The sequence below is a fragment of the Erythranthe guttata genome, chromosome 3, assembly GCF_056151865.1.
Source record: "Erythranthe guttata isolate IM_541 chromosome 3, IM_541, whole genome shotgun sequence".
NCBI classification, from domain to species: domain Eukaryota; kingdom Viridiplantae; phylum Streptophyta; class Magnoliopsida; order Lamiales; family Phrymaceae; genus Erythranthe; species Erythranthe guttata.
In genome coordinates, this window is record NC_142535.1 from 18,596,607 (window position 1) to 18,624,328 (window position 27,722).

Sequence of the window (27,722 nt, forward strand, 5' to 3'; positions counted from 1 at the left end):
ACACATTTTATTTGATTATTTAATTTTATTATTATTATAACTAATCACTTGAGCTTCAATAAAAAAATTGAATTTTCTTGTTAATAAATTGAACTCGAACAATTATTTTATGTTAAATTACAGTCACCACGTGAGATAATGTTAAATTACGAAAAACTCTCTATTTTTTAATAATTACAATCACTACCTTAATTATGAATTTTCTTACACATCCACCCTTACTGTATCAAATTCAACATAATCTTCTAGATTTCTCTAGTTTGTGCAAAAATGCAGTTTTTGACGTACCATAATCTGATATTTACAAGCCAAGAGAAACATCTTATGATCATCTTGTTTCGAATGTGGAGCTCGAATAGGATAAAACGGGTACAAACTGGAGAATATTCCACATGATCTAGAAGATTCCACTAAATTTGACACCGCTATAGGGGACGTGTAAGAAGATTCATAGTTGAGAGAGTGATTGTAATTACTCAAACATGAGGGGTTTCTTCATAATTTGACCTTACCTCAGGGAGTTGGCCGTAATTTACTAATTAAATCATTTTGATCCACTATGAACAAGCCCATTGGGGGTTATCTCATGTGAAATGTTTCAGCTGCCAAAGAAAATATCAACAAATATTAAAATACTTTGCCTTCACAGGCAGCTTCATCATCACTCTCTAAAAGTAGCTCCTCTCTTTCATTCAATCCCTACAGAAGGTTAGACTCACAATTTGCCTTTCTATTTTGTCGATCGATTCTTCAGTTTGTGAAACGAACTTGTTTTGATTCTGTATTTACCTTTAATTTCTGTGTATTTACTTCTCGATTCTTTCCAGTATGTGCACTTCTCTCTGTTTATTTACCTTTTCTCTGTATCTGCTTCTCTATTTTCTCGATTTTCCAGTTTGTGCGTTTTTTTGTGTGTGCTTGCTTTTCTATTTTCTCGATTTTCCGATTCGATCGTTTGTGGTTTTAATTTGTCTACTAATTTCCAGTATGTTCATAGTTATGTTATTCTGATCATACTTTTGCGCAGCTTATGTAGAAAACTATGATTTTCCTTTTTATTTGGATAAAAGGGGGTTAGGGTTTGTTCATAAGTACATATAAAGTTAGGTTTACAGTTTACGTGTTTGATCGGTGCCTGTGCGACTGAGAAGTGACAATAATTCTCTGGTATTGAGGATTTTGTTTATGGATAGAGATTTATTTATCCCATATTAGAAATAAATTAATATTTTCTTTTTTTGGTTGTTGTCAGATATTTAAGTTTTTTGCAAAATGGGAGGAAGTGCAATTGATGACGATTGGGAGTTTGCGGCTCCTTCGAGCGACGTTCGTACTGTAGTTTTGGTTGGAAGAACTGGTAATGGCAAGAGTGCGACTGGCAATAGCATACTCGGCAAAAAAACATTCAATTCGATGTCTAGCTCGGCTGGTGTCACAAGTACTTGTGAGATGCAGAAGACTGTTCTAGAAGATGGCAAGATTCTTAATGTGATCGACACTCCTGGTAAATTTTCTAGATTCAGAATTTCTTTTTTTGCCTATTTTCAGTTAGCAATTTGTAAAATGCACAATTTGAATTTTCCAGGTTTGTTTGACTTTTCTGCCGAACCTGAATTTATCGGAAAGGAGATTGTGAAATGCATAAATATGGCAAAAGATGGCATCCATGCTGTTATTGTGGTCCTATCAGTTAGATCTCGTTTTTCGCGAGAAGAGGAAGCTGCTATTGAGAGCTTGCGTAAATTCTTTGGTAGTAAAATCAGTGACTATATGATTCTGGTTTTTACTGGCGGTGATGACTTGGAAGAAAATGACGAGACTCTCGATCATTATTTGGGTCGTGATTGCCCTGAGCCTTTGAAGGTAGAGTATAACAACCACCACGTAAATTTATTTTATTACTCGTTTATTTACATTATTTTCTAATAATTCTAAATCTTGATATAGGAAACACTCGAAATGTGTGGGAATAGATGTGTTTTGTTTGATAACAGGACACGGGATCAACTTAAGAAACGTGAACAACTGAAGGAACTACTTTCTCTGGTGAATGACGTTGTAGAGAATAATGGTGGGAAACCATATATAGACGAGGTGTTTATCGAACTGAAGGCGAGTTTTTTTTTTTCTTTTCCTATCACTACTTTTTTAGAAAATGTCGGAAATGAATTTTAAAGTTTATTGATGCCGGTTTTTGTTCTTGAACAGGAGGGAGCAGTGAAACTACGTAATCAAACTATCGAAATTAATTCCTTGGAGGGATATTCGAGTGAGGAGATATCTAAATTTAAGGAGGACTTTTATAAATCGTACGAAGAGCAGCTTAAGAGAATAACTGAGATGGTATTTTTCGTAATTATTTCTTGGCGTTCGACCACACGATTACTAGTGGCATTTGTAAATTGAATTTGTTTTTTGTGGATACTTTCGTTTGTAGGTTGAAACGAAGCTGAGAGAGACGACTCATAGGCTTGAGCAACAATTGGCAGAGGAGCAGAAAGCTAGACTGAAGGCAGAGGTATTTGCAAGAGATGCTCAAATGAAATCGAACGATGAAATACGCCAGCTGAGGGAGCATCTCGAGAGAGCTGAGAGAGAGACTGAGAAGCTTCGTAAGCAAGCTGAAAGTGGCAAATGTGCTATTTTGTAATTAGTTACGCTTTCTTATGTATAGTGTTTTCGTTCGAACAAACCTTTCCTTTTTCGGACTCACCGTGTTGAAGTACTGCTTGTGGTTTTGTTGACTGTTGTTAACAAATGCATTATGTTTATGACATTTTGCTTTTGGTTGAACCTATGAATTGTTAATAAGGCCCAGTACTCAAGCCCATGGTCCAACATTATGTCTCTAGCCCAAGTAGAGGCTATTAAATTTTGTTAATATTTAATTAAATAATTATAATTATAATTATTTTGCTTCACCTGAGATATTATTTTTGAAATTATTGGACTTAATTTATAATATATTATAATATAAAATAACATTTAGCGCCTTTTCATCTTCTCTTTTAAACGTTTGATATACCATACCACCACCTCTTCAAATACTTGACGTTGCCTTGTGTTTAATTCTCATCCATTTTCTTGACAACTTCAAAAACACATCCTTCCATTTTGAAGAGCGGAGGTTAGATCCAACAATTTGCTTTTTATATATTTTCAAATTTATCATTTTTTTTAAAGTTGAATGAATGTTTTCTTACCGCAGATAATTATTAAGTTGAAGGCAGTTATGGGAGGAAGTGCTTTTGATTATTCGAGTCGTACAGTAGTTTTGGTCGGAAAAACAGGTAATGGGAAAAGTGCAACCGGCAATAGCATTCTCGGCACAAACAAATTCAAATCAAAATGTAGCTCAGGCGGCGTTACTCAAACTTGTGAGATACAAAGGACTATAATGGAAGATGGCGAGATTCTTAATGTAATTGACACTCCAGGTATATATATATATATATATATATATATATATATATATATATATATAATATACGTCTGCTGCTAAATCGTATTTGTTCATTTAAGTAAGAGCACAAAGATATCTTCACGTCTGAATTTATTTTTCAGGGTTGTTCGATGCCGAGCATGAATTTATCGGAAAAGAAATAGCGAAATGCATAAGCATGGCAAAACATGGTATCCATGCTGTTATTCTGGTCCTGTCTGTCAGGTCTCGTTTTTCACAAGAAGAAGAAGCTGCTGTCGAGACTTTACGGAAATTGTTTTCTACCAAAATTAGCAACTATATGATTGTTGTTTTTACTGGCGGTGATGACCTTGATGAAAATGACGAGACCCTCGATGACTATTTGGGGCGTGATGATTGCCCCCAGGCTTTGAAGGTAGAGACCATTTATAGTACCGTTGAGCATTGGTTTATTAATTTAGTTTAATTATTTTAATTTAATTTACTTTTATGTTATTAAATCTAATCGATACAGGAAACTTTGAGAATGTGTGGGAACAGACGTGTTCTGTTTGATAACAGGACAAAAGATGAAGGCAAGAAGTATGTACAACAGAGGGAACTTCTCTCCCTTGTGAATTATGTTATAGATAATAATGATGGGAAGCCGTATTCCGATGAGCTATTTGTTGAATTCAAGGTGAGAATTTTTTATAATTAATAACACCACTTATTTCTGAAAAAAATGTTTCATTATACGAAAGTTTTACGATGCCTTTGGACATGCAGAAAGATTCCAAACAGGAGGAATCTCTATTGAAGGAGGAGCAGCTCCAAAAAACGTACGAGGAGCAGCTTCAGAGAATAACTGAGATGGTAGTAATTTTGTTCTGCGCTCTATTCATATTATTATTATTTTATCCGTGCTTAATTATTCTTCATATTTGTTTTCGTTTTATGTATGATTTGTAGGTTGAGTCAAAGCTGAAAGAGACCACTAATAGGCTTGAACAGCAATTGGCCGAGGAGCAGAAAGCTCGAGTTGAGGAGCAGAAAGCTCGACTGAAGGCCGAAGAATCGGCAAAAGATGCTCATAAGAAATCGAGTGATGAAATACGTAAGCTGAGGGAGAACTTGGAGAGAGCTCAAAGAGAGACTCAGGAGTTTCGTAAGCAAGCTGAAAATGGCAAATGTGCTATTTTGTAATCACCCCGTTTCTTTTTCGACTACCTTACTATTTAAAAACTTTACAACTTTGATCTTGTTTTCGAATTTCGACATACTATTTATTTATTTATTTATGAGGTTTTATTAATTTAATTTTCTTATTTTCGATGTTCCTCCTAATGTTTTTTTACATTGTTCAGGTGTAGCAGTTGCTTATAGTGAAAAAGTAACAACTAAAAAATAAACAATTACATTAGAATATGTTACATGAAAGATTATGTGAATTTAAAATTTTATCTATAAAATAATAATTATGATGATTTGATGATGTATTTGCATCTTTAAATAAATAATTAAGTAATAAGGGCCCATTTTTATGTGTTAGTTATAGCTCTTAAGCCTGCTACACAATCTCCAGCCCCAATTTCCTTTTTCCCTCCAAAAAGTTTTCTGAAATTTTTTCCCAAAATCATGGAAAATATCGAGAACGAAATCAAATGGCTCGAAGAAATCGACCTTGAATCGGAAATGAAGGCGATTTGGAAGTTTGAGCGTCGCAAAATCCGTACGGCGGTGATCATCGGCCGTTCCGGGAACGGGAAAAGCGCCACCGGAAACAGTATACTCGGTAGAAGAGCTTTCGTGTCTAGGTCTTCTTCCGCCGGGGTTACAAATACATGTAAACTCCACAACATTGATTAACGTTTTGCCTGCCTCCGTAAAGGTTATATTCAAATTATTCTGATCTCGATACATGATATATGTTCTTGAATTATGTGTGAATAAGTAGTTTTATTTCGATTTTTTTGCCTCTATAAAGGTTATAATATTCTAATTATTATGATCTCGATACAAAATGTTCTTGAATTGTGTGGGAATAGGTTCGACAACATGAGGTCAAGAAAAAGAAACAAGTGACAGATTTTCTTTCCATTGTTGAAACCGTTGTAGAAAATAACGGTGGGAAACCATTCACAAACGAATTATTTCCTGAACAGATGGTGAGTACTGTTTCCGCTGTCACTAATTCGTTTGGGGGAATGTTTAATGATATATACTAATGTTTATGAATTATGATATTGCATGTTTAATGATATATACTAATGTTTGATGAATTACGATATTGCCACCTCGTTCTTGAATAGAAGGAAGCTGCAACTATAATGCAGAAGATATATATAGCTCAACTTCGTGAGAAGCAGTTCTATAAAGCCATTTCAGAAGCGCTTAAGAAGTTGATTCATATTGTAGGTTTACTTTTGCTGTTGATCGTAAATTATGTCTGTTCGTTCTAGCACATTTTGGTTTTTTTCCACAACAGTTTATAACACGGATTAATTAGTGACATCTGCACAAGAGTTTTGTGATCGATCTTGTACTTACTGGATTGTTTTTGTGATTGTGAATCCTTTAATTTTCTAGACCAACACAGCAGTGGCCGAACTTAATGGACGGTGGAGATCTATTTGATCTAAGGATTAGGAGTTGTTCACTAGAACACTCCAAAGAATTCGTACAAAATATCTATAATGAGAGGGTTCTAGAATATTGTCTAAATCCTCCAAGAATCTCTACTTCTCTATATATTTGGGACAATTTGGGCCTAACTCTATTTGGGTTAAGTTTTGAACTTCCTTAACCTTCCAACCTAAGGGAAACTGGCAAAAGGTTGGGCCAAAACTGACGGGCCGTGACATAGCGCTCGATCTCTGAATGCTATTATATATATATATATATTATTGCCAACACAACGGAAACATGTCCAAAATACTTCGGTCACAAACCATCTATACGCCTTAGTTATAAAACAGCTTTATAAGTTGTTCCATGATAGATATATATATATATATATATATATATATATATATATATATATATATATATATATATATATATATATAGATGACAGGGGAATAATATAATTTGCATTCCTAGTATGACTCCCAAATTGGTTTCATGGGAGAATAAGTGAAGTTCTTAAGGTAGGGGTGTTCTTGCCTAGCATTTGTAAAAATTTCGAATCAAGGGCGCTGACAGACGAAATTATGAGTCAAATGATAAAGGATTAATATATCCACCATTTTCGAACATCAGGTATATTTCAGCTCAGATTGCCGCCAGGGTGGCAGCTAAAGCATACGAACTAGGTGAAATATGCATCCCGTTTTTTCACGAGGAAAATATCATTTCAAAATATTCGATCCAATCAGAGCCTAAACGCTAGTAACATGGTAAAATTGTCTTGTAATAATTATTTTGTGCGTATTTTTATTGTTTTTTTACAGGTTTGGCGACTCGTCTACCTCAACCGGAAAACCTAGTAACGTATGCAGAGAGCTGTATGTACAGCCCCAACTACCGTAACTATCGTTAAACAGGTGGAAGAATCGATAAACATTGTCGTCTTTTCGTTAACACCACTTCAATACTTCTTCTTCGCCTTGCCCTTAATTTGTGTTTTTCATCCATTATCTTCACACAAGGTTTGATCACCTAATTTTCTTTTCTATATTTTCTATTTTCGATTTATCAATATATGGATACACCATCCAATATATTTTTGTATATTTGACACCAATTTTTGTGGTCAAAAGCTACCACTGTGTACATAACATAGGGTTACATCATGGCTAAAACTACGTCTTTTCACTGCCTGGTTGAAAAAAATAAAAAAATTGGGTTGTGATAAATTACTTAAGAAATTATGTTTTAATGAAAACATAATTATTTGTTTATAAAACATTGGTTTATAAGTATTTGTTATAGTTTAAGTTGAATGAATGTCTTTTTTTGTTTTTTTGTAGACAATTAAGTTTAAGGAAAATGGGAGGAAGCGCATTTGATAGTGAGTCGGATTTTGCGTCTCGTACGGTAGTTTTGGTCGGAAAATCAGGTAACGGCAGAAGTGCGACTGGAAATAGCATTCTTGGCACAAAGAAATTCAATTCAAAATGTAGCTTTAGCTGTGTTACCCGAACTTGTGAGCTCCAGAGTACTCTTCTAGAAGACGCCATGATTCTTAATGTTATCGGCACCCCAGGTAGTAATTGTGCAGGAAATGCTAAAAATGTGTGGGAATAGATGTGTTCTATTTGATAACAGGACAAAAGACGAAACGAAGAAATACGAGCAGCTGAACGAACTTCTTTCCGTTGTGAATGATGTTGTAGATAGTAATGGTGGTAAACCATATTTGAATGAGCTATTTGTTGATTCAAATGTGAGTTTTTTTTTTTTTTTTTTTTTTTTTTTTTTTGCAGTCTTCCGGAAAAGTTCCCAGAAAACATTACAATGCCACTTTGTTTGTTCTTGTACATGCAGGAAGGAGAAGTTCGGACAATAACCGAGACGGTACATTCTTGGCATTCGTGCTTATTCTTCGTTTTTTTTTAATTGTATGTTTGACATGAAAGAAACATCAAAAGACTAATATATACTTTTCTGTGTGTTGCAACTTACAATATAATATCAGCTGGACGAGGAGCTTCATCGAGAAAGAGATGAAGTTGAATGTGCTATTATGTAATAGGAAATATAAATACGCGTGTCATTTAATTTTACGATTTTGGTTTCGGTTGAACTTTGATTTTGACAATTGCCCTTTTTTACGAAGTCGAAGATTCTAGGAATATACCCTTATTAGGTGTTGCAGAAAAAGTACCTAAATTTCTTAGTCTTACGAAATACAAAATCGTACTTTGAGTCGAAGCATTAACGAAATTGTCGAGAGAATAAAGCACCAAACAACGAAAACGTTAATAAAAACAGTCGATTAATGTCTCTAAAGAACCACAAATTCCCCTATCAGATAACTAGAAGGAAACAAAGACTTAAATATTCATAAGTTATTCTGGAATCTTCTGATGAACTGCCTACCTTACCTGCATCAAGAACAAGAGTAGAAACATAGGTTATAGCAAAACTCGATTTCACGCAATTAGAGTACGAACAAAGTTACTATATAGATAGAAAGAGAGAGATGAAATACCCGATATGAGTATTCGTCTTTTTGTCGCAAATTGGATAAGCAGAAACACCCTCCATCATGTTAAGCTGGAAAACGTTGCGAGCGTAATAAGCCTGGAATTGATAGTCTTGTCCAGCTGGCATCATGCTAAGTTGCTGCAGCTTCTCGTTTTCTTGTATCTGAATATACATTCAACAAAATCACTACTTTTCTTTTTATAATTAAATTAAATAAATATTGTTCTTCAATTAGAGTCAATTATCTCATTTGCACTATTGTACATTTTTTTTTATGATTTTGTCTGCCATTTACCTTTGCTCTGAGGAGGGCATTTTCTTGCTCTAGTTGAATTTCTCTCTTCTGCAAATTCTCAGTTTCAGCTAGTATCATCTCATGCTGTTTAAAAAAATATAAAAAAAAATTAATAAAAAATAATCAAGTATATATAGATCATGATAATTGTTTAGGGGATGGTTAAATTACCTTCTTGACCCTGATTCTAGCGATTCCCCTCTCGAGCCTACTTTCGAGCTGTTTCATCTCCTTTACATTTAAGGAGCCTAACCCTTCACCCATGAGATGCCTGTGAATCAAACTTCATTATCAAGAATTAATTTTTTTTTTGAAAATTGTGAATAAAAAAAAAAAAAAAGAACGGAAAAATGATCGATTTTTACCTATTGGAGTTCTGGAGCATCTGTATTTGCTGACGCAGCTTCTTCGACTCTGCTTGGTAAAACTGCAACGAATCCCAAAAAGGGAAAAAAAAGAATGAATATTATATCAAGTGTTACATATGTGTATGTATTGTGCATGTATTATGTTGTTACGATACGAAAAATCGACTTACTTGAGCGTTGATCTCTTGAGTGGTAAAACCGGTTGAACTATCTGCAGATGATTTCTTGTACCTATCTATAGTTGATCTAATGCTGCATATGTAACACATATTATCTCAATTATACTCAACATACAAATACATTAATTATAATACTTGTCTCCTAACACTTTTTCATGTTAAAATTTCAATTTTCAATTTTTATCAAGAATATATAATCAAATTTGCCACACAATTATACATGTATGATTTATATATATACTATATAACAGAAATGATAGTACAGACTGTGCAGCATATATAGACAGTGGTACATGTTGATCTTGTCCCTAATAGTACAATCAAGTTTCATTATGCATCAACATGAATTTAAAAAATATATTAAAAAAATACCATTTTCATGAAATTTGAATTATTTTAAGGGAAGGGTATTCTGGTCTATTTATATGTATGAAATCTTGAAAGCTAGAAATAGAAATTAAATAGTGAGATGAATAGTTGCAGCTGATGTAAGTTATTCTGAGTTCTGACCATGATATATATATATATATATATATATATATATATATATATATATATATATATATATATATATATATATATATATATATAGAGAGAGAGAGAGAGAGAGAGAGAGAGAGAGAGAGAGAGAGAGAGAGAGAGTTATACTGTACAGTACACATGTATATGATGACAATAAGGATTAATGTTCCGTGGTGGAATTCTTATTTGGTGATAAGCAAATAAAAAATGAATTGACATTTTCATTTCTATATTACTGCAAATCCAACCTCCTTCATTAGTGTGCCTTTAATTTCCTGAAGAATAATATATTCATTTCTTTCCACCCACATTTTTTATAGGATTTATTTTCTCACACCAAAAAACACAATTATAAATAAATTCACTCAAATATAACAATTACTTGAAATCTTTAACAATATTATCTGAAAAAAATTAAGATTAATTTACTGTTTATTGTAAAATGAACCCACTCAAAACAAATTCAAAATTCATAGATATAAAATCAACAGATGATGTCAAATTAGTACTATTATTCTATATTACACTATGAAAAGATCATAAAACCCTAGAAATAACTATCATGAACTCTAGTTCTCTCTCCTTGATTTGTGAAAGAAATAATTTTTTTGTCCTTGTTTGTATTCTAACACATCAAAAAAGTGGAGAGACAAAGAACCTGAGACAATACAGTACATATGAATGAATGCTCGGACAGACTTTCAGTTTGAAAAACAAATGAACAAAAAAAATGGTGAGCTTTTTAATTAATGCTGGAATTGGAAACTATTGGAAACCTAAACATCAAAGTGAACTGCAACTTTGAAACAACAAATTTGTGAAAGATTCAGATATGCTGATATTTTCAATAATTTCTGTCGAATTATGATGTCTGTGATTTGGCAGCATATGCTTTTCTATGCTGTATATATGATGAATCCCATTATATTTTTATTTTTATTTTTTTATTATATAAATATATTATAATCTCCAAGAATGGTTCTTTTTATTGCATAAAAATATGATCTTTTTATTGCAGAAAAATATGATGACAGTTACACTTGACAACATCATTAAGTTTAACAAAAACACTAATTAAATATAGGAGATTAAACAAGATGATGCATGGAATGTTTGATTCATATATATATAAACTAATTTGAGATCTATCAATTAGCAAATTAGGAATTATATTAAAATTCAAGAAGTGGGATTAAATTGGCTTACTTATTGTTGGCATACTCGTAGACACGGCCACGGCTGGAGAAAACGATGAGTGCAACTTCTGCATCGCAAAGAACCGAGAGTTCGTAAGCTTTCTTCAACAGCCCATTTCTTCGCTTGCAGAATGTAACCTGTCGGTTCGTGTTGTTTTCGATCCTCTTGATCTCGATCTTTCCCCTTCCCATTTCGGAACCCTAATCATCGGGAAAAAATTCAAACTTTTTTGGAAGTATTTATAAAACTGAATTTTACTAGATCTTGTGATCTTTTAATCAAAGAGATTGTAACTCTTTAGCATATGCAAGATTAAATCTTTTTCATTTTTCCTTAATCACTGGAAAGACAAAAACTTGTACAAGACTAACCTAAAAGATTCAAACTTTTGTAAAATTCTCTTTAGAAAGTTGTTAGATTTCTGTGTTTTAATTTGATTACTGGAAAGAAGACTAATTTTGAAAAATAAAATTGGAGAAAAGACTCTAACTTTGGATCTTTGAAGCTGAAAAAGTGGTAAACAAGAACACAAAAAGATGCAAGAAACCCCATCAAGCTGCTAGGTTTATGAATTTTCTTGAACATGTAAGAACTTTCAAGGGTTTTTTTCCCCAGGATTTGACTCTTGTAAGAGAGAGAGAAAAACATGAAATAAAAAGGGGAAATTAAACAAGGGACTTATAATTAATGCAAGAAAAATATGATTTTATGACTTGTAGGAGCAGATCTATATCATCCACTCCAAGACTCACACACACACACACACACACACACACACACACACACACACACACACACTAATTTAGCTGAAGAAAACATATGGAACTGTGCCCAAATGCATGGAGAGAAATAAATAAACATGTAAAGAGAAGATAGCATAAATATGTATGTATATATATGTATGTATGTATAATTTATTTCCGGTAAGATATATGATCGTCATCTGTGTAAAATGACACACAAACCTGGCGTCTTCGGAAAATATTGCTATTTTCCGGCGAGAGAAGGAATTCTTTATTTATTATTTAATTTCCCCCAAAGCTAAGCTTACTGCACGAATTCCAAACAATCCACCTTTGCCCTTCTTTAACTCTCAGCCTCCCTCTTCAATCTTTAATTAATCATATAATATATAAATATATATATAGCTCCTTTCTTTGTTTGTATGTATATATGCCTGTAGCTGCGTGCTCATAGGTTTGCATATACGTGTGTGTATCTATTTTGTGTGTGTGTGTGTGTGAGAGAGAGAGAGAGAGAGAGAGAGAGAGAGAGAGAGAGAGAGAGAGAGAGAGAGAGAGAGAGAGAGAGAGAGAGAGAGAGAGAGAGAGAGAGAGAGAGAGAGAGAGAGAGGAAAAGGAGAGCTGGCGAAGAAAATGACATGTTTTCCAGATATGAAGCAAGCGTGAAGTTGTGGGTTGCTCATTATTATCAGCTCTGCTGTAGGAAATTTACCCTAAACTGCAATCACCTTACCCCTTTTTTTAATGCCCTTCCTCATTTTTTTATTCATTTCACCAAATTAATTAAATTAATTAATATTATTAATTTTTTTCTTTCTATGTAATTACTTACAGATTTATTAAAAAAATTATTTTCTTGTTAACAAATACTCCTATGATCGATCTCTAAAAACTATTTCTGAGATAAATTTGCTTGTTATTATTATATTATATATATATTTTTAATTATATATGCAAAATAATAAAATTTAATTTACACATGCAAATGGATGATGACGTCAATAAAAATATAACTAAAATACCATTTTCGACCAAATAAATAAATAAATACAAAGTTGGTTTGAGTTTGGATCTGAAATCAAAACCATAATCATATATAAATTATATGGCAAGATCCAATTAAGATGAAACATTAAGCAAATGGCCAAGACATTATCATTTTGTTTACTACTATAATAAGTGAGATATTTATTTAATCTCTTATGGTTGTGGATCTAATCCAATTAAAACCGGTTAATTTTGCCTGATAATTAATTAATTTTAATGCAAAATTTTACCTTTTCTCCATATATACTACTAGTATTTGCATGTATATATAACTGGTTAATTTTCATCATTGTTGAAACTAATTGGGACTTATCTATTTCAATTAAAATGCATATCAACTTTGCAAATTAAAATTGTTCCCTTTTTATTAATATTGCATCTCATTTTATTTTTTTTGGAACACATAATTAAAGGTAATGTTTTGTGAACTTGAAGCCGATGAAACCGTGACTCGAAAAAAAAAAAATCGAACCGAACTCGTTCATAAGTACATCGTCTTGGAGGTTTAGGAGTTCTTGCCACATCAGCTTACATAAGAGTGTAACTTAATCGAACTCGAACCGGGCTCAACTTATTTAGTTTGGACGCCTCAAAAGCTCGAGTTTGATTAAACTTTTACAAACTGTTTTTTTTTTAACATTATTATAATATATAATTTATATGATTTTAATTTAAAAAAAAAACTCATGACGAGTCGATATGTGAGCTTTTAAACGTAAAAAAAAAATAAAAAAAATAGTAAGTTCATAATCTTTAGAAATTAGCTGACACATCAGATAATTAATATGGAAGAGTATATAAACTTGTTTATATAATACACATAGATTTGTGTGTATTATTAGGTTCATTGGTTTATTCATGAACAAGATTAATAGACAAATTAGAGTAATAAAGTAAAATTAAGTTTAGAAGATGAGAGAGACGTTTTATGTAAAAATGGGAAAGAAAGGAAGCTCAACAGTAATTGCAATGGGACCTAATTAATTAAAAGATTTCTAATTGCATTATTCTTTCATTTGAGTTGCGTAAACATATCAACTTGTACTACTAATTCCATGCTGATTCCTCATTAACAAAAATCAATTTGTATATAAATTAAGAGTGAGATTAAAAAAAAAAAATCAAAGTCCAAAGCTGGACATAAATTTGTTGTGATGTTTAAGACAAGCTATGCCCTTAAATTCACAAAATTAACAAATCAGAAACAGAAAAATAACAATGATTAAGCATAGTGTTGTCTTATCAATTTAAGCACCCACAATAAAAAGATATGATCCAAAAATTCAATTCAGTGAGAAAAGCCACTAATCTTTGGATTAACATAATAATAATAATAAAAAAAAAAAAAGTTAATTTACAAAAAGACCCTTGTTTTATAATAATTGGAAAATGAATTACCTAAAAAGGAAAGAATGTGGAATGTGGTCCAATCGTGGACTCATGTTATTCAATTTTCCAATATATCGCTTTCCACATCGCCTTCAACTTTAATTACATGTGACTCTGAATTTTTCAATCGAATATTTGACGAAACCACTCTTCATTATTTTTATTTTTTATTAATTTATTATTTTTTTATTTCCTATGCCAACAACCATGCCGTGTTAAATTAATCTTTATACAAATGACAGCTGTAATTAATTACAAGATACCCAAGTATTTTTACCGCAGGTAAAAATAATGAGGTGAAAAATAATGAGGTGAAAAAGGGTTTTTGAAGTGGGCCAGAGTTTAAATTTGGGCTTGATAACCCCAATAAAAGATCCGACCCATTTTGGAGTAATATGATAAAATTTGTGGATCCGGCCCAAATTAAGGAAATAGTGTGTACAGATGATTCATATGCGGTGGCCCGGACTCTAACTTGGGCCCTATATGTGAATTAGCCTTTATTGCATTCGGCACCCCTATATCTACTCTAATTATTAAACAGTCCTCATGTTATTTTTATTAGCAAAACCCATCTATAATTCAACTTTTTTTAGCAAACTACCCCTAAAAATGGATCATATGAGAATCTTTATCTTTAGCAATTCAAAATAACACAATTTTTTTAACAGTTCAATCCGAAGGACTATGGCTGACAAATTGCTACTGCATACACATCGAAACGAAAGACGATAAAAACAAGGTAATTCTTTGCAAACAACGTCGATACAAACAAAGACACGAATCCCGAATCAAGCAATTACGGAGTGTTATGTAATAGTGGCAAACCACACTTATCTCTAATCCCTAATACCAAGTTCGACCTCGAGTTCATCGTCTTGTTCAAACAGCTTCAAAAGCCGCGCGTGCTGCTCCTCTCTCTTCTTTCTTTGCCACAGCTTAAACAAGAATACCGAAAATGCCCCGACTGCCAAAAGCCCGAAGAATATGATGATGAATTTCAGCCAAGTGGAACCACTTCCTTCGGCTGATTTCGTACCACCCTTTTCATTGTTCGATGTCGATGAGGTGTCCGCTAATCCTACACAGATCGACAATTAACATTCAACAATTGCCTCAAACGTGTACGGACATTAAAAGATAGGATTTTTCAGCCAACAAAATGCTCGATTTCACCTATAATTCATGAGCTCATCGAAATCTTGTTAGGACAATGAAAGATTCAATTTTTACTTAGGTTAATTTACATCCCACAACTAAAGCTCAAAGCTTTTGCTCTATTGCTCAATCTCCCAAGTAGTTAGTTATCTTAACACAAGATTAAGAATCAAGAGTTGCCTAACAACATGGATTGTAGTAATTTAACAGCAATCACGCCAAGAAAGATCCAATGTTTCCCCCTTTTTTTTAAATCATAAAATAAAATCAATTCACTCTCCAAATACTTTGGCTACTCAGAACAAATTTCACTTTTAGAGATGCAACCCACAAAAGGGCTCAACAATTCAACCTTAAAATCCATGTTCAAATGTAAAGAAACATTTTTTATCCATCAATTCTTCTTTTCATTTTTCAAGAACACACACACACACACACACAGGGAGTTGAAAGGGCATACCTGTAATTAAGAGAAGGGAGAATGAAGAGAAAAGGCATGTGAAGAAGCGGATACAGCTGAGACTTGTGATTTTACTCATCTTTTTCGCAGCTTATATTATTTTTCTCTCTTCTACTTCTTCTGGGCTTTTATTACCAGAACTGCAGTAGCAAGATCTGTGGGTTTTTACTCGTTGTCGGGCTGCAGTTTTCAAGGAGTTTGAAGAATAGAAGATGATCTTTCAACGACTTTAATTTCTCAAGATCCTTTTTTTATTTTTATTTATCTTCTCTATTTTTCTACTGGTTAATTTTCACTTTCCACCCTTAAAGTATAGTATGTTGGCACTTTGCACCCACATAAAAATTTAATATTAATTTTGCACCTTCGGAATACAAAAAATATTCATAGAGCACCATAAATTGGTTTTTTAAAATCTAATGGAGAAATGGATTTTTTTTTTTAAATGTAGTGGGAAAGTACATAATTAAATACACCATATTGATATTTTAAAATGTAATGGGAAAAAATTCAATGGGGGCATTTGGATTTTATAGATGCTACATCCGGTGGAATACACCGGGTGATTAATGAGTCGTTATTTGTATAGTTCTATGGTGCAAATCACCCAATACTTTAAATTCCACCAAATGTAGCATCTCATACATCGAGTATTTGTATATTTTCAATAGTGTGTTCCCTTCATATATATATATATTCAAGTAAGAGATGTATCTATCGAATAAATTTGATGAAAATAAGATATGCAATTTTTTTGTGAGAATATATAATTTTTACAAATATTGATGAATAATTTTTGAACTTTGTAGTTTCGAAATTCGTTTGAATTATTGAGAAATGTTAAAATTTTGATCTTACAATTAGCATCCGAAAAAATATTACTAAAAAGATGAAGATACAGTCATAGATTTAAAAAAAAAATAATTAGGGTGCTTTGTGGATGATTTATTGTATTTTGAGGGTTCAAAATGGCAAAAGAAACATTTGAGTGTGCAAAGTGCCATTAAACCTTTTTTGAGGGTAGAAAATGCTGAAAAGCTAAATTTATGGGTGCATAGTAGAATTAAGCCTAAAATTAGTAATGCCTAGTCAGAGCCCATAGGCCCAAATTGCCCTTCACCCTCAGCACGTGAACAAACTCAACTCGGCATATTCCTCTATATAAACCGGGTACCCTTGGGCAACCATCACACAAACAAACTATAAATCCACACCACAACAAACCCTAGACTTCTTCTCTCTCATATACGCATCACTATTCTCTCTCACTCGGCCTCTCTGCAGCTCACGGCTTCTTTCACTCTATAGGTAAAACCCCTTTTCTTCTCTCTAAACCCTTCGATCTGTTATTTTCTTCTATTTATTTTCAATTTTAGGGCATTTTCCGCATTCACGAAATGCAATTTCGCTAATTTTCTGATCATTTGCGAACATTTTTTCCGTTATTTTTGGATTTTTCAGATTTCTGTGAATTTAGAGTGGAAAATTCGATCTTCTGAAGCCATGGCTCTGGTGAGTGTACCGTTCGTTTTGTATCTTCCTATTGATTGCTGCAGATCTGTTCTTCATTTTTGAATCTAAAATAGAACTTAATTTGCTAATTGTATAATTTTACAATCGGACATTCGTTCTTTCTTGGGTTTATTGTACAGAATCACCGATCTTTGCATCTTTGCTGTATTTAAAGATTTAGTTTTTTGTAATTGAGGATATAGGATTAATGTCGAATCGGATGTTAGTTCCGCTGTATTGGTTATTTATCGGAAATTGTGATTTTCTGCATTCCACTTTTCTTGTTGCCCCTGTTACATTTTGGAATACTCTGCATGATCATATCCAAAAGTAACTTCTGTTCCCTTCTTTTATGGTTGATCTGTGTTGTTGAGCCTTTTTTGGTAATTTATTCAGGTTTTGCACTCCTCCCCAAACAAAAATGCATTCAAGGCACTTATTGCCGCAGAATACTGTGGTGTTAAGATTGAGATGGTAAAGGAATTTCAGATGGGTGTAAGCAACAAGACCCCAGAATTTATCAAGATGAATCCCTTGGGGAAGGTATATCATTTTGATTTTGATTTTTGCTTCTTTTTTATTTGGCAAATATTTGCTGTTATCCTAATTTTAGATTTTTCTTTTTGTAGATTCCTGTTCTGGAAACTCCCGAAGGAGCCATCTTTGAGAGCAATGCTATTGCTCGCTACGGTAAAACAACTTCTGGTCAATTTTGTGTTGATGTTGTAGTTTTATTTGCTTAGACGTTTTCCTCATTTTCTTATTTTTATGCAGTGGTCCGATCGAGCGCTGATAGCTCCCTATATGGCTCGTCCTTGATTGAATACGTAAGTACTCTCATTCATGAATTAAGTCTTCATAATTTCTAGTTCATACTCTTATCCACTTATCTTGTTTTGTTATATTGCTTTAAATAGGGCCAAATCGAGCAGTGGATGGATTTTTCCGCCACTGAGATTGATGCAAGCATAGCAGGCTGGCTGTACCCCCGACTTGGGTACCGATTGTATCTTCCTCCGGTATGCCATTGTTATAGTGATTTCTAAACTTTATCCTTTTTTATCGTAGTTCACTAACTCTCTGAAAATCTTCATTATTACTTAAAATCACTTGTCACTTGTGTACAGGCTGAGGAGGCTGCAATTGCATCACTGAAGAGAGCTCTAGGGGCGTTGAACACCCATCTTGCATCCAACACCTACTTGGTTGGACATGCTGTAACAATTGCCGACATTGTTATGACATGTAACCTGGCTATTGGATTTCAGGGAGTCATGACCAAGACCTTCACATCGGAGTTCCCACATGTGGAGAGGTATTTCTGGACCCTGATTAACCAGCCCAACTTCAAGAAGGTATGGGGTGATGTTAAACAAGCGGAATCAGTCCCACCTGTTGCATCCAAGAAACCTGCACCAAAAGAGGCTGCAAAACCCAAGGCGAAGGAGGAACCCAAGAAGGTGGCTAAGAAAGAAGAACCTAAGCCCAAGGAAGTAGAGGCTGAGGAAGAAGAAGCACCTAAACCCAAGGCAAAGAATGCTTTGGATCTACTGCCGCCAAGCAAGATGGTTCTAGATGACTGGAAGAGGCTGTACTCCAACACTAAGACCAACTTCCGTGAAGTTGCCGTTAAAGGTACTTTCAAGATTCAAAAAACAATTAACTAAAGATCTTTGAACATGAAAACAAGTTGCCTGATTATTTATCCCTTTTTTTGTTGTTGATGTGTGTAGGGTTTTGGGATATGTATGATCCTGAAGGATATTCCCTGTGGTTCTGCGAGTACAAGTACAATGATGAGAACACTGTCTCGTTTGTCACTTTGAACAAGGTCGGTGGATTCCTGCAGAGAATGGATTTGGCCCGTAAGTATGCATTCGGAAAGATGTTGGTTATTGGAACCGAAGCTCCGTTTAAGGTGAAGGGTTTGTGGCTATTCCGTGGGACTGAAATTCCTCAGTTTGTAATGGACGAGTGTTACGACATGGAGCTCTACCATTGGACGAAGGTGGATATCAATGACGAAGCTCAGAAGGAGCGTGCCAGCCAGATGATTGAAGATGCCGAGCCTTTTGAGGGAGAGGGTTTGTTGGATGCTAAGTGCTTCAAGTGAAGAAGATGCGCGTATTCTTCAATCTGTGTTGTATTTTTGTCAGCACCCTATCTTCATTTTGTCTTTCCTAAACTCTAAATTATCTTTTTTGCTTTGATTCAGCACAAAAGTTCTATGTTTTCTGGACTCAGTTTTGTAGCTTGTTTTTTTTTTCTTTTCTTTTTAATTTTTATAATTTTATTTTGGCTTTACTTAGACTTTGCTATCTCACTGTAATGGTATATTTGAGTTTTAAACGTTTTTGATTTTAAGTGTTGAATTGGAATTCGCTTATGTGTGATGCTACTCCATTAAAGGTGCCGTGAGTAGGATGAATTTATCTAAATGTTTTGGAATTTATGAACCATTTTAGATCTTATTCCATAGTTGATTTTAAAATAACTTTTTATAATTAATTTTAAATTAAGAAACACATATATGAAAATTGTGAACATATACCAAATTATTTCGAATAACAATATTTGGAAAACTAAACACATCGATGCACAAAATTTGTTGGAATTTTTTTTTTTTTTTTTTATTTTTTATAATTGAAGAGTTTAATCTTTTATTCAAATATTATGTCGAAATTGGCAAGTACATCTTTTCTTGGTTCACTTTACATTTTACAACATATATATTTCGTCATGCATGATGTAATCAAGATCAAATTTTTATTTGGCTTTCCTACTTTTTTGGGTCAACAAAATAAGTGCATAATAATAATTCCATATAGCTGCCCTCTATAAATGCGGGTGAAGTGTGAGAGCATCAAATCATTCACAATAATATTTGCCCTTCTCTTCTAAGTAAAGATAAAACATGGAAATCAATGGCGAGAAGGAGCAAGAGAAGCAGCAAATTCCTCTTCTCACACCCTACAAAATGGGAAATTTCCAGCTTTCTCATAGGTACAATACAATCCCACCCTTTTTAATCTTTTAACTTTTAACTCACCGAGGATTTCGAAATGTAGATTAAGTTTTTGTTACGGGAAACCCTCAATTGGGATTCTTAGTCTGAAAGGCAGGCAATTTGTTACATCTTATGTATTTTGTCATCATGTTTAGTTTTGTCTGTGATTATTGTTTCTAGTCGGTGCTTAATTAGTTTGATTTTTTTTATAATTAGCAGATAAAAAAGATGTGAATTTGATTTTCAGTTCAGAGTTCAGACAGATATTTAGTTAATTATACTCATGATAATTAGCATCTGTTCTTAGTTTACATTCCCATCAGTGTGAAACTGTTTAATCTAGCTTCTTCTGCAAGTTTCGATCACTTTCTTGACGGAAAACATACATGTATACTATCTCGTTTCTTCGTTTCAAAGTCGCTACAGTTTTTGTTCGAATGGCCTTTGATTGATAGCAGTTTTCGGTTTCGGTTTGGGCTCTAAAAACGACAATAGGCGCAATAGATATCGTGTTAGTTATTCGTACTTAGAATCTGTAAATCGTAATTTCCCGAGTTAATTACGTTTATGATTTCACAGAATTGTATTGGCACCGCTGACTAGGCAAAGATCGTATAACAACGTTCCTCAGCCACATGCTATACTGTACTACTCGCAGAGGGCAACGAAAGGCGGTTTTCTCTTGTCCGAAGCCACCGGAGTTTCCGACACTGCACAAGGGTAAAAAGAACTTAACAACGTATACATGTAATATCGTATTTCATGTTTCATTAAAGTAACGTTTTTTTTTTCTCGTATCGAAGGTACCCACATACTCCAGGAATATGGACAAAGGAACAAGTCGAGGCGTGGAAACCCATCGTAGATGCAGTTCATGCAAAGGGTGGAATATTCTTTTGCCAGATTTGGCACGTCGGCAGGGTTTCAAACACAGGTAGTTTCATTACTCTGTTTTTTTCACCGTTCGATAATCGATGATCTTTACTGTAATGATTATCCTGTCGATTATTCGACCCACGTTTTAAACAAGGTTCGTGTGCTTGATTACTGATTAAGCTTCATTTTTCAGGGTTCCAGCCAAATGGGCAGGCTCCGTTATCATGTACAGATAAAGGAATCGCTCCACAAGTTCGCGCTAACGGTGTAGATGTTGCACAATTTTCTCCTCCACGAAGGCTTGAAACCGACGAAATTCCACTTATTGTCAATGATTTCAAACTTGCTGCAAGAAATGCTATAGAAGCTGGTAGGATATTTCTTATACCAAGTTTATTGCATTTAGCATCCCTATTTTATATTGAATTGGTAAAAAAAACTCGTGTTTCTGAAATACAAATAAACGTAAATCACAGGTTTCGATGGGGTTGAAATCCACGGTGCACATGGTTATCTCATAGACCAGTTCTTCAAAGACCAAGTCAACGATCGAACGGATCAATACGGTGGGTCCCTCGAGAACCGTTGCCGTTTTGCCCTAGAAATAACCGAAGCTGTGACCAACGAAATCGGAGCTTACAGAGTCGGAATAAGGCTCTCCCCATTTGCAAATTTTGCGGAATGTGCAGACTCAAATCCGAAAGCACTCGGCCTTTACATGGCGGAGGCTTTGAACAAATACGAGCTTCTTTATTGCCACATGGTTGAACCTAGGATGACAACTGCCACCAAGATAACAACAAAAACGGAGTGTCTGCACAGTCTTGTACCGATGAGAAAGGCTTTTAAAGGTACTTTTATCGTTGGTGGTGGTTATGACAGGGAAGAAGGTAATAAAGCCGTGGAGGAAAATAGGGCTGATCTCATCGCTTACGGTCGTTATTTCTTGGCTAATCCCGATTTACCGAAGAGATTCGAGATTAATGCTCCGCTTAATCAATATCATAGGGCAACATTTTATGTTGCAGATCCTGTTATTGGCTATACTGACTATCCATTTCTTGATGAAAGGAAGGTCCCCAACCTATAGATAGGGCCTCTACTTTTGGTCATGATTTTTCGAATGAAGAGAAGATTTATATTCAAATTATAATTGTTCGATTACGCTATTGTAATTTAATTATCGGCTATTTTCATGTCAACAAATGAACTTTGGGACATTATATTTCTGCATAGGTATTATCATCTTCTGTAACTTTAGGAACTAAGACATCAAAGTCGCTGACGGTCCACTCGGCAGTAACACCAGACGGGCTAATGTATATTTCGGTACCCACATTGATCGAAGTCCATACCCGTTTTGCTGGCTTTGTTCCCGGATCCTGCATAAGAGTGATGATGGAAAAAATACTATTAATTACCGGTGGAGAAGCCAGCATAGAGCCAAGGGGGCCATAGCCCCCCCTTACGTTTCACAAATTTCTAGTATTTTATATAAAACATAAAACCAATGAAAAACACGAAAAATAATAAGTACGTATATGGAAATACAAGATTTTTGGAGGGGGGGGGGGGGGGGGGGGGGGGCGATGGCCCCCATAGCTGTAAGTTGGCTCCGTAACTGAAACCGATGAAAAATTACCTGATAGAAATATAACCGATTAGACAAGGCTCCAGTGTCGAGTTCCCAAGTTCTTGGATCGCCAATCCATCCATCACCTTTTCTTTCGGGGTAGCCATGCGGGGCCCACTCAGGATGGGGGAGAATCTGCACGAGTTCCTGTGCCTGTGGGTTGCTATACGGGTCGCAAATATCGTACGGTTTTTCCAAGTAGTCCGCGTTTCCAGGTGCGCAGTAGAGATGGTAAGCGGAGTATGGAAATCGAGAGGTATCGTTTCTATGTATTTTCTCTCCATTGATAGTTATGTGGTGAGGTGGGCAAGACTCGAGTTTATTTGGGCTGCACCAATTTGTGGTTGATGGATTTATAATCATCTCGCTGTAACGAGTAACGTCTGTCACAGTGTCTCCGTCACAGGGCTGTCCGTTGTTCTTCCAACAGCTTCCGATGTCGATGAGGTAGAATTGGCTGTTTGGACCTCCACCTTGTTTAATATGTAGACTCAATCTGACCTTGAAGTTTGGAGACTCTGGCAACTGTATAAATATTGTTAACAATTGGATTTCAAGAAATCCATGCAAAGTAAAGAGCGTGGGAAAATTTGTAAGGGTTTGTTTGGTTGGTAAGATTAGCAATGATTGATTAAATAATTGGACTTTATTGGATGTTTGGTTAGTCCAATAATGTTTCGGAGGTGCAACTGAAGTGGGGATCTCACGCAATTAGGGGTGGAAATTTGAACTGAATTTCCGAATTGCGCCGATATTGATCCGAAAATTTCCGATTTTGGAATAACATTTTTTATTCGAATTCCGAAAAGTCTAGTTTCCGATTTTTTTTCAATTTTTTAACGGAATTGAAATAAATTAGATTATGATTTTCGATTCGATTCTAATTTCTAAAAACACCCCCCCCCCCCCCCCCACCCCCCCCAAACAAAATTACATTTATAATATCAATATTATTATGTATTTTGTATTTTAGGCCATAAAAAAATTGGAATATTCGATTTCATCGATTCGGATCCGAAAAATTTCCGGTTTGGGAACAAGCTTCACCATTCCAATTTCCGATTTTCCCATTTTTCTTGGAACAAAATTGGAATGAGTTTTGCACTTCCAAAGAAATTAGAATTCTATTGAAAGTGCCGATTGTCATCCGATTTTAGCTAATCTCATCTTAGGAACCAAACAAGACCTTAAAATAAAAGCAGAAACTACTTTTCACATACCTTTTTCATAATGCCACGCCCGTTGTAATGATATCCTCCATTAAACCCGGTTACTGCATCCGACCTTAAATACAACATAAGCCACGGGTACTTTAACGAAGTCGTCAATTTCTGCGACAAAATCCAACTATTCGTGCTTAAATTCTTCTCCCACGAAACTGTGAAAAACGAGTTATTTCCTACACCACCACTCAAATTAGCATCAAGATCATACGTACCGTAAAACCCTCCAACAAGAGACACATTATTTTTACCGCCACCGAACGAAACCATTTCGGACTGATTACGGTACACGATTGGATGGTTCATACACCCTTCACCGAAACAAGGGAAACTTCTGCTCGTCTCTATTTTAGCAACTTTCCTCCCATTTTCAGTACAAAGTGTAGTGTTCTTGTCGAAATTCCCATTTTTCAGCATTATCATCCAAAAATACCAAGGCTCGTCGGAATCGGACACCTGGCAAAGAGAACCAAGATATTTTTCCTTCTCCACAGCGTAAATATCAGGATCTGTGTACGATTTAAACTCGCTGATCGGGAATTTGTCACCGGCTCTTAATCTGTTGTCCGATTCGTTCACTCTTTGGTGTACTTCACACTTGCTTCTCTTATCATCTAAGAATCAAATAATAATCACTTGTTTACACAATGTCCTTAAATCCGATACTTATATGTAGATCGATAACAGCCAGATTCACGACTGCTATTCGTAGGAATACTAGTCTTTGGTACTCGAATATTCGACGAATATAGAATTAAGCACATAGTGCACAATAGAGCGATGATATGGCTTCAAAACATTTACCAATTCGAACGACTAATTACTCTAAAGCAAACTCAACTCGATTAGCATTAATTTACTTACTCTAATAATAGCTTAGTCCTAAATTCAGCTCCAACTAAAGCAGGGTTCTTTCTTAATGATCATTGATCAGCATTATCATTATATTGCATATAAAACTAATTACTCCACTATTACCATATTGTTTTCTTCTATTCCTTCACTAAATTGCACACGTGTACACACACACACACACACACACACTAAAGAAGGGATTTTTTATTTTTTTTATAGTAGACCTTTTGATTTGGGGCAGAAAAGATCAGTACAATCAGCAATTCTTGGACTGGCCATGTTTGGGGCGTGAATTCCAACTTCATTGCAGAAATTCCAGGATTCAAATGCAAATCTTGAATTAGGGTTCTTCATTCCAGGGTCCCCCATCACTGAAACATAGGAGTTAGCTTCTGATAATTGAGTTATGGAAGCTGAATGAACTTGCCCAACATCAATAATAAGAAGATCAACAATCAGCCATATGAAGAAACCCATCATTTTTTTGCTCTGAAAAAGCTCAACAAGTACAAAACTGAGTCTTACTACTAAGTTTATATCCTTCTGATCAAACCCATCATTTTCCCCACAATTTTCTGCAACTCCAAAGAATGCAGTTTGTAGTGCTACGACGTCGTTTTCACTAAAAGTGCTTGAAGGCAAATTCAGGGGTGGGTGCCACTGCATTGCCAGGTGCCTTACTTTCAGCAATCTCACACTGGGTTGAAATTATAAACCAATTCACAATTCCGATTTTGATTTCCAAATTTCAGATTCCGAAATTCAATATTCTGAAATTACATTTAAAATATCAATTTCATTACTTATTTTATATTATAGTTGAATAAAAAATTAATTTTATTTATTAATTGGTATTTAGGTGGGCTTACAAACTTGGGCCAGGAGTGTTAATTAGAGTCCAGGCCATTTGGGGGCTACGTGGGTTATGGCCCATTAACACAAATTAATTAATTTAATAAATAAGATTCCTAAAATGGAATAAATAATAAAAGAAAAATTGATTAAACGAATGAACCAAAAATGCTAATCAGCATCCGGACAGATCTGATAAATCTGTGTAGGATGATTTGGTCTCTCTTCATTGGTCATGGATCTAAGTCTAACAAAGGAAAGGCTAAAAAGTTAAATCCAATTAATTAAATAAACCGTTATATATATATATTTATATTTGGTGGGAGAATATATACGAATTACCAATTTAAAAAAATAAAAAATTAGAAAAAAGAGATTCTAAGAAGATTCGCATAAAATGCCCAATTAAAAAAATCTAACCCATGTGAAAATCCACCTCAAGCCTTTAAATAATGCTTCAACTTACTATGTGGAGTACATTTATCATAGGACCATATTTAACTAAACTTTAGTACAATATAATAATATTTATAAATTCATTTTTATGTTATGAAAATTCCAACATTCAGTGGTAAAAAAAAAAAAAAAAAACAGTTTGAAGATATATACCAAATACCACTTGAGATAATTAAGTTTAATTGTTATGTTATATTAATGATTAATGGTATCGTTAATCCGTACCTTAGTGGTAATTATTATATATATTTTGGATCAAATTTATTTATTATTATTTTCTGTAAAAGTGCAGTCCAATCAGAAGCCTTAGTGGGAAAGAAAAGAGAAATTAAAAAGTTTTTTAAACGTGGGGATTTTGCAGTCGAAGGCTCGAAGCTATGTTTTAATAACCATATTTTATGGATCTATATTTATTGGTAGCTTCGAACTCATTAGATTCAAAATCTATATATATATATATATTTTTTTTTTCAAAATTAAAATTACAATTACGGTACAATTGAAAATTTAAACTACTTGCACAGTCACAGGTTAAACCCTATTTTGTCATAAACCATTATTATTTTTTCAATAAATATAATTGATTATTTTTTATAAGTATAATTGATTATAAAATAATTCAAATTGTGACTTTTATTTTATTTTATTTTATTATATACACTAGAAAAAATGTTCATCGCGCGGAGCAACAAATTAATATCGATTTACCTAGTGCATTTCGATTGGCTGTGTTCCCTCGTCAATGTAAAATGCATGGTTATCGAATCAGAAAATATCGGCCTAGCGTTTTTCTCCGTATATCGTATCGTATGGTATTTTAAAAATAATAAAATATATATATTTACATACATAAATACTATAAACATTTAAAATTTAATATTTTAAAGTCAAATCAAGTTTCAAATTTCAAATTGCATTATAAAATAGAAAAAAAGTCACTGTTGCTCTTAAAATAACGTCAACAAAGTTCAAATTCAAATCCCTAATTTCTAAAAGACCAATCTATCACTCATAATTTCTAAAACAATAATATATATATATATATATATATATATATATATATATATATATATATATATATATATATATATATATCACTCATAATTTCTAAAAGACTAATCTATCACTCATAAATTCGCACTTGAATCGCAAAAAAATAACAAGAACATATAGAAATTGAGTTAGGGTAGCCATATTGTGATATTTTGTGAAGAAAATGAAGTGAGAAAGGTGGATTAGTGTTGTGAATTTGAAGGGTTATTTTGAAATCCGTTTTTCAGCCCTGAAATTGTGAATATTTTTTTTTGTTTAAATATTTTGACTAATATCGTAAATATCGTATCGTATCGTATCGTGATATGGCGATACGATACAATATCTCGCGATATTTACATAC

The 27,722-nt window shown here is 33.9% G+C and overlaps 8 protein-coding genes and 1 long non-coding RNA gene across 11 annotated transcripts; 6 read left to right on the forward strand and 3 right to left on the reverse strand.

The window, feature by feature from the left end:
• The first annotated feature begins 545 nt into the window (after positions 1-545).
• On the forward strand, positions 546-2,793 carry LOC105974451 (immune-associated nucleotide-binding protein 9). The gene is made up of 6 exons (XM_012999557.2): positions 546-708; positions 1,253-1,504; positions 1,586-1,863; positions 1,948-2,112; positions 2,209-2,343; positions 2,438-2,793. Exons 2-6 carry the CDS (start codon positions 1,273-1,275, stop codon positions 2,648-2,650), a joined length of 1,023 nt encoding a protein of 340 aa, XP_012855011.1. The 5' UTR covers positions 546-708; positions 1,253-1,272; the 3' UTR covers positions 2,651-2,793.
• Positions 2,794-3,050: 257 nt separating this feature from the next.
• Positions 3,051-4,742, forward strand: LOC105974268 (immune-associated nucleotide-binding protein 9-like). Its single transcript, XM_088815951.1, has 5 exons — positions 3,051-3,437; positions 3,565-3,839; positions 3,939-4,103; positions 4,193-4,279; positions 4,376-4,742. Exons 1-5 carry the CDS (start codon positions 3,188-3,190, stop codon positions 4,607-4,609), a joined length of 1,011 nt encoding a protein of 336 aa, XP_088672077.1. The 5' UTR covers positions 3,051-3,187; the 3' UTR covers positions 4,610-4,742.
• A 1,884-nt stretch (positions 4,743-6,626) lies between these two features.
• Positions 6,627-6,939, forward strand: LOC148772007 (uncharacterized). Its single transcript, XR_016030559.1, has 2 exons — positions 6,627-6,717; positions 6,856-6,939. It is a non-coding gene; the product is annotated as an uncharacterized LOC148772007 (long non-coding RNA).
• Positions 6,940-7,393: 454 nt separating this feature from the next.
• On the forward strand, positions 7,394-7,913 carry LOC148772008 (immune-associated nucleotide-binding protein 9-like). The gene is made up of 2 exons (XM_088815308.1): positions 7,394-7,606; positions 7,638-7,913. The coding sequence occupies exons 1-2, from the start codon at positions 7,394-7,396 to the stop codon at positions 7,911-7,913; spliced, it is 489 nt and encodes a 162-aa protein (XP_088671434.1).
• A 301-nt stretch (positions 7,914-8,214) lies between these two features.
• Positions 8,215-12,326, reverse strand: STK (K-box region and MADS-box transcription factor family protein). 3 transcript variants are annotated; one of them, XM_012999588.2, is made up of 8 exons: positions 12,081-12,326; positions 11,125-11,315; positions 9,388-9,469; positions 9,215-9,276; positions 9,021-9,120; positions 8,850-8,933; positions 8,559-8,716; positions 8,215-8,451 (listed from the first exon to the last, which is right to left on the reverse strand). In XM_012999588.2, exons 2-8 carry the CDS (start codon positions 11,304-11,306, stop codon positions 8,448-8,450), a joined length of 672 nt encoding a protein of 223 aa, XP_012855042.1. In that variant the 5' UTR covers positions 11,307-11,315; positions 12,081-12,326; the 3' UTR covers positions 8,215-8,447. The 3 variants fall into 3 exon arrangements, with proteins under 3 accessions (XP_012855042.1, XP_012855040.1, XP_088672079.1); XM_012999586.2 differs by having other exon boundaries at positions 9,021-9,132; positions 12,081-12,308; XM_088815953.1 differs by lacking the exon at positions 12,081-12,326 and adding an exon at positions 11,606-11,719 and having other exon boundaries at positions 9,021-9,132.
• Positions 12,327-14,901: 2,575 nt separating this feature from the next.
• Positions 14,902-16,157, reverse strand: LOC105974238 (uncharacterized). Its single transcript, XM_012999306.2, has 2 exons — positions 15,913-16,157; positions 14,902-15,375 (listed from the first exon to the last, which is right to left on the reverse strand). The coding sequence occupies exons 1-2, from the start codon at positions 15,989-15,991 to the stop codon at positions 15,134-15,136; spliced, it is 321 nt and encodes a 106-aa protein (XP_012854760.2). The 5' UTR covers positions 15,992-16,157; the 3' UTR covers positions 14,902-15,133.
• A 919-nt stretch (positions 16,158-17,076) lies between these two features.
• LOC105974382 (elongation factor 1-gamma 2) lies at positions 17,077-19,804 on the forward strand. The gene is made up of 8 exons (XM_012999473.2): positions 17,077-17,220; positions 17,374-17,424; positions 17,821-17,967; positions 18,054-18,114; positions 18,199-18,251; positions 18,342-18,443; positions 18,552-19,059; positions 19,158-19,804. Exons 2-8 carry the CDS (start codon positions 17,416-17,418, stop codon positions 19,535-19,537), a joined length of 1,260 nt encoding a protein of 419 aa, XP_012854927.2. The 5' UTR covers positions 17,077-17,220; positions 17,374-17,415; the 3' UTR covers positions 19,538-19,804.
• Positions 19,805-20,253: 449 nt separating this feature from the next.
• LOC105974400 (putative 12-oxophytodienoate reductase 11) lies at positions 20,254-22,454 on the forward strand. The gene is made up of 5 exons (XM_012999499.2): positions 20,254-20,427; positions 21,011-21,151; positions 21,235-21,365; positions 21,501-21,677; positions 21,784-22,454. The coding sequence occupies exons 1-5, from the start codon at positions 20,339-20,341 to the stop codon at positions 22,395-22,397; spliced, it is 1,152 nt and encodes a 383-aa protein (XP_012854953.2). The 5' UTR covers positions 20,254-20,338; the 3' UTR covers positions 22,398-22,454.
• Positions 22,423-25,798, reverse strand: LOC105974399 (uncharacterized). The gene is made up of 4 exons (XM_012999498.2): positions 25,243-25,798; positions 24,161-24,777; positions 22,950-23,465; positions 22,423-22,689 (listed from the first exon to the last, which is right to left on the reverse strand). The coding sequence occupies exons 1-4, from the start codon at positions 25,682-25,684 to the stop codon at positions 22,528-22,530; spliced, it is 1,737 nt and encodes a 578-aa protein (XP_012854952.2). The 5' UTR covers positions 25,685-25,798; the 3' UTR covers positions 22,423-22,527.
• Between the last annotated feature and the right edge of the window lie 1,924 nt (positions 25,799-27,722).

Bases quoted from the DNA above. Each gene is read 5' to 3' on its own strand.
- LOC105974451 (XM_012999557.2), top strand. From the start codon at position 1,273: ATGGGAGGAAGTGCAATTGATGACGATTGGGAGTTTGCGGCTCCTTCG. The intron at 1,505-1,585 runs GTAAATTTTCTA...TGAATTTTCCAG, and splicing joins TAATGTGATCGACACTCCTG to GTTTGTTTGACTTTTCTGCC. The intron at 2,344-2,437 runs GTATTTTTCGTA...TTTCGTTTGTAG, and splicing joins TTAAGAGAATAACTGAGATG to GTTGAAACGAAGCTGAGAGA.
- LOC105974268 (XM_088815951.1), top strand. From the start codon at position 3,188: ATGAATGTTTTCTTACCGCAGATAATTATTAAGTTGAAGGCAGTTATG. The intron at 3,840-3,938 runs GTAGAGACCATT...TAATCGATACAG, and splicing joins ATTGCCCCCAGGCTTTGAAG to GAAACTTTGAGAATGTGTGG. The intron at 4,104-4,192 runs GTGAGAATTTTT...TTGGACATGCAG, and splicing joins AGCTATTTGTTGAATTCAAG to AAAGATTCCAAACAGGAGGA.
- LOC148772008 (XM_088815308.1), top strand. From the start codon at position 7,394: ATGGGAGGAAGCGCATTTGATAGTGAGTCGGATTTTGCGTCTCGTACG. The intron at 7,607-7,637 runs CCAGGTAGTAAT...GAAATGCTAAAA, and splicing joins TTCTTAATGTTATCGGCACC to ATGTGTGGGAATAGATGTGT.
- STK (XM_012999586.2), bottom strand. From the start codon at position 11,306: ATGGGAAGGGGAAAGATCGAGATCAAGAGGATCGAAAACAACACGAAC. The intron at 9,470-11,124 runs GTAAGCCAATTT...TTACATATGCAG, and splicing joins TACGAGTATGCCAACAATAA to CATTAGATCAACTATAGATA. The intron at 8,717-8,849 runs GTAAATGGCAGA...ATGTATATTCAG, and splicing joins ATGCCCTCCTCAGAGCAAAG to ATACAAGAAAACGAGAAGCT.
- LOC105974238 (XM_012999306.2), bottom strand. From the start codon at position 15,991: ATGAGTAAAATCACAAGTCTCAGCTGTATCCGCTTCTTCACATGCCTT. The intron at 15,376-15,912 runs GTATGCCCTTTC...CGATCTGTGTAG, and splicing joins CTCCCTTCTCTTAATTACAG to GATTAGCGGACACCTCATCG.
- LOC105974382 (XM_012999473.2), top strand. The intron at 18,115-18,198 runs GTAAAACAACTT...ATTTTTATGCAG, and splicing joins CAATGCTATTGCTCGCTACG to TGGTCCGATCGAGCGCTGAT. The intron at 19,060-19,157 runs GTACTTTCAAGA...TGATGTGTGTAG, and splicing joins CCGTGAAGTTGCCGTTAAAG to GGTTTTGGGATATGTATGAT.
- LOC105974400 (XM_012999499.2), top strand. From the start codon at position 20,339: ATGGAAATCAATGGCGAGAAGGAGCAAGAGAAGCAGCAAATTCCTCTT. The intron at 20,428-21,010 runs GTACAATACAAT...ATGATTTCACAG, and splicing joins AATTTCCAGCTTTCTCATAG to AATTGTATTGGCACCGCTGA. The intron at 21,152-21,234 runs GTAAAAAGAACT...CTCGTATCGAAG, and splicing joins GTTTCCGACACTGCACAAGG to GTACCCACATACTCCAGGAA.
- LOC105974399 (XM_012999498.2), bottom strand. From the start codon at position 25,684: ATGCAGTGGCACCCACCCCTGAATTTGCCTTCAAGCACTTTTAGTGAA. The intron at 24,778-25,242 runs GTCTACTATAAA...TTTGATTCTTAG, and splicing joins TTTCTGCCCCAAATCAAAAG to ATGATAAGAGAAGCAAGTGT. The intron at 23,466-24,160 runs GTATGTGAAAAG...ATATTTATACAG, and splicing joins GGCGTGGCATTATGAAAAAG to TTGCCAGAGTCTCCAAACTT.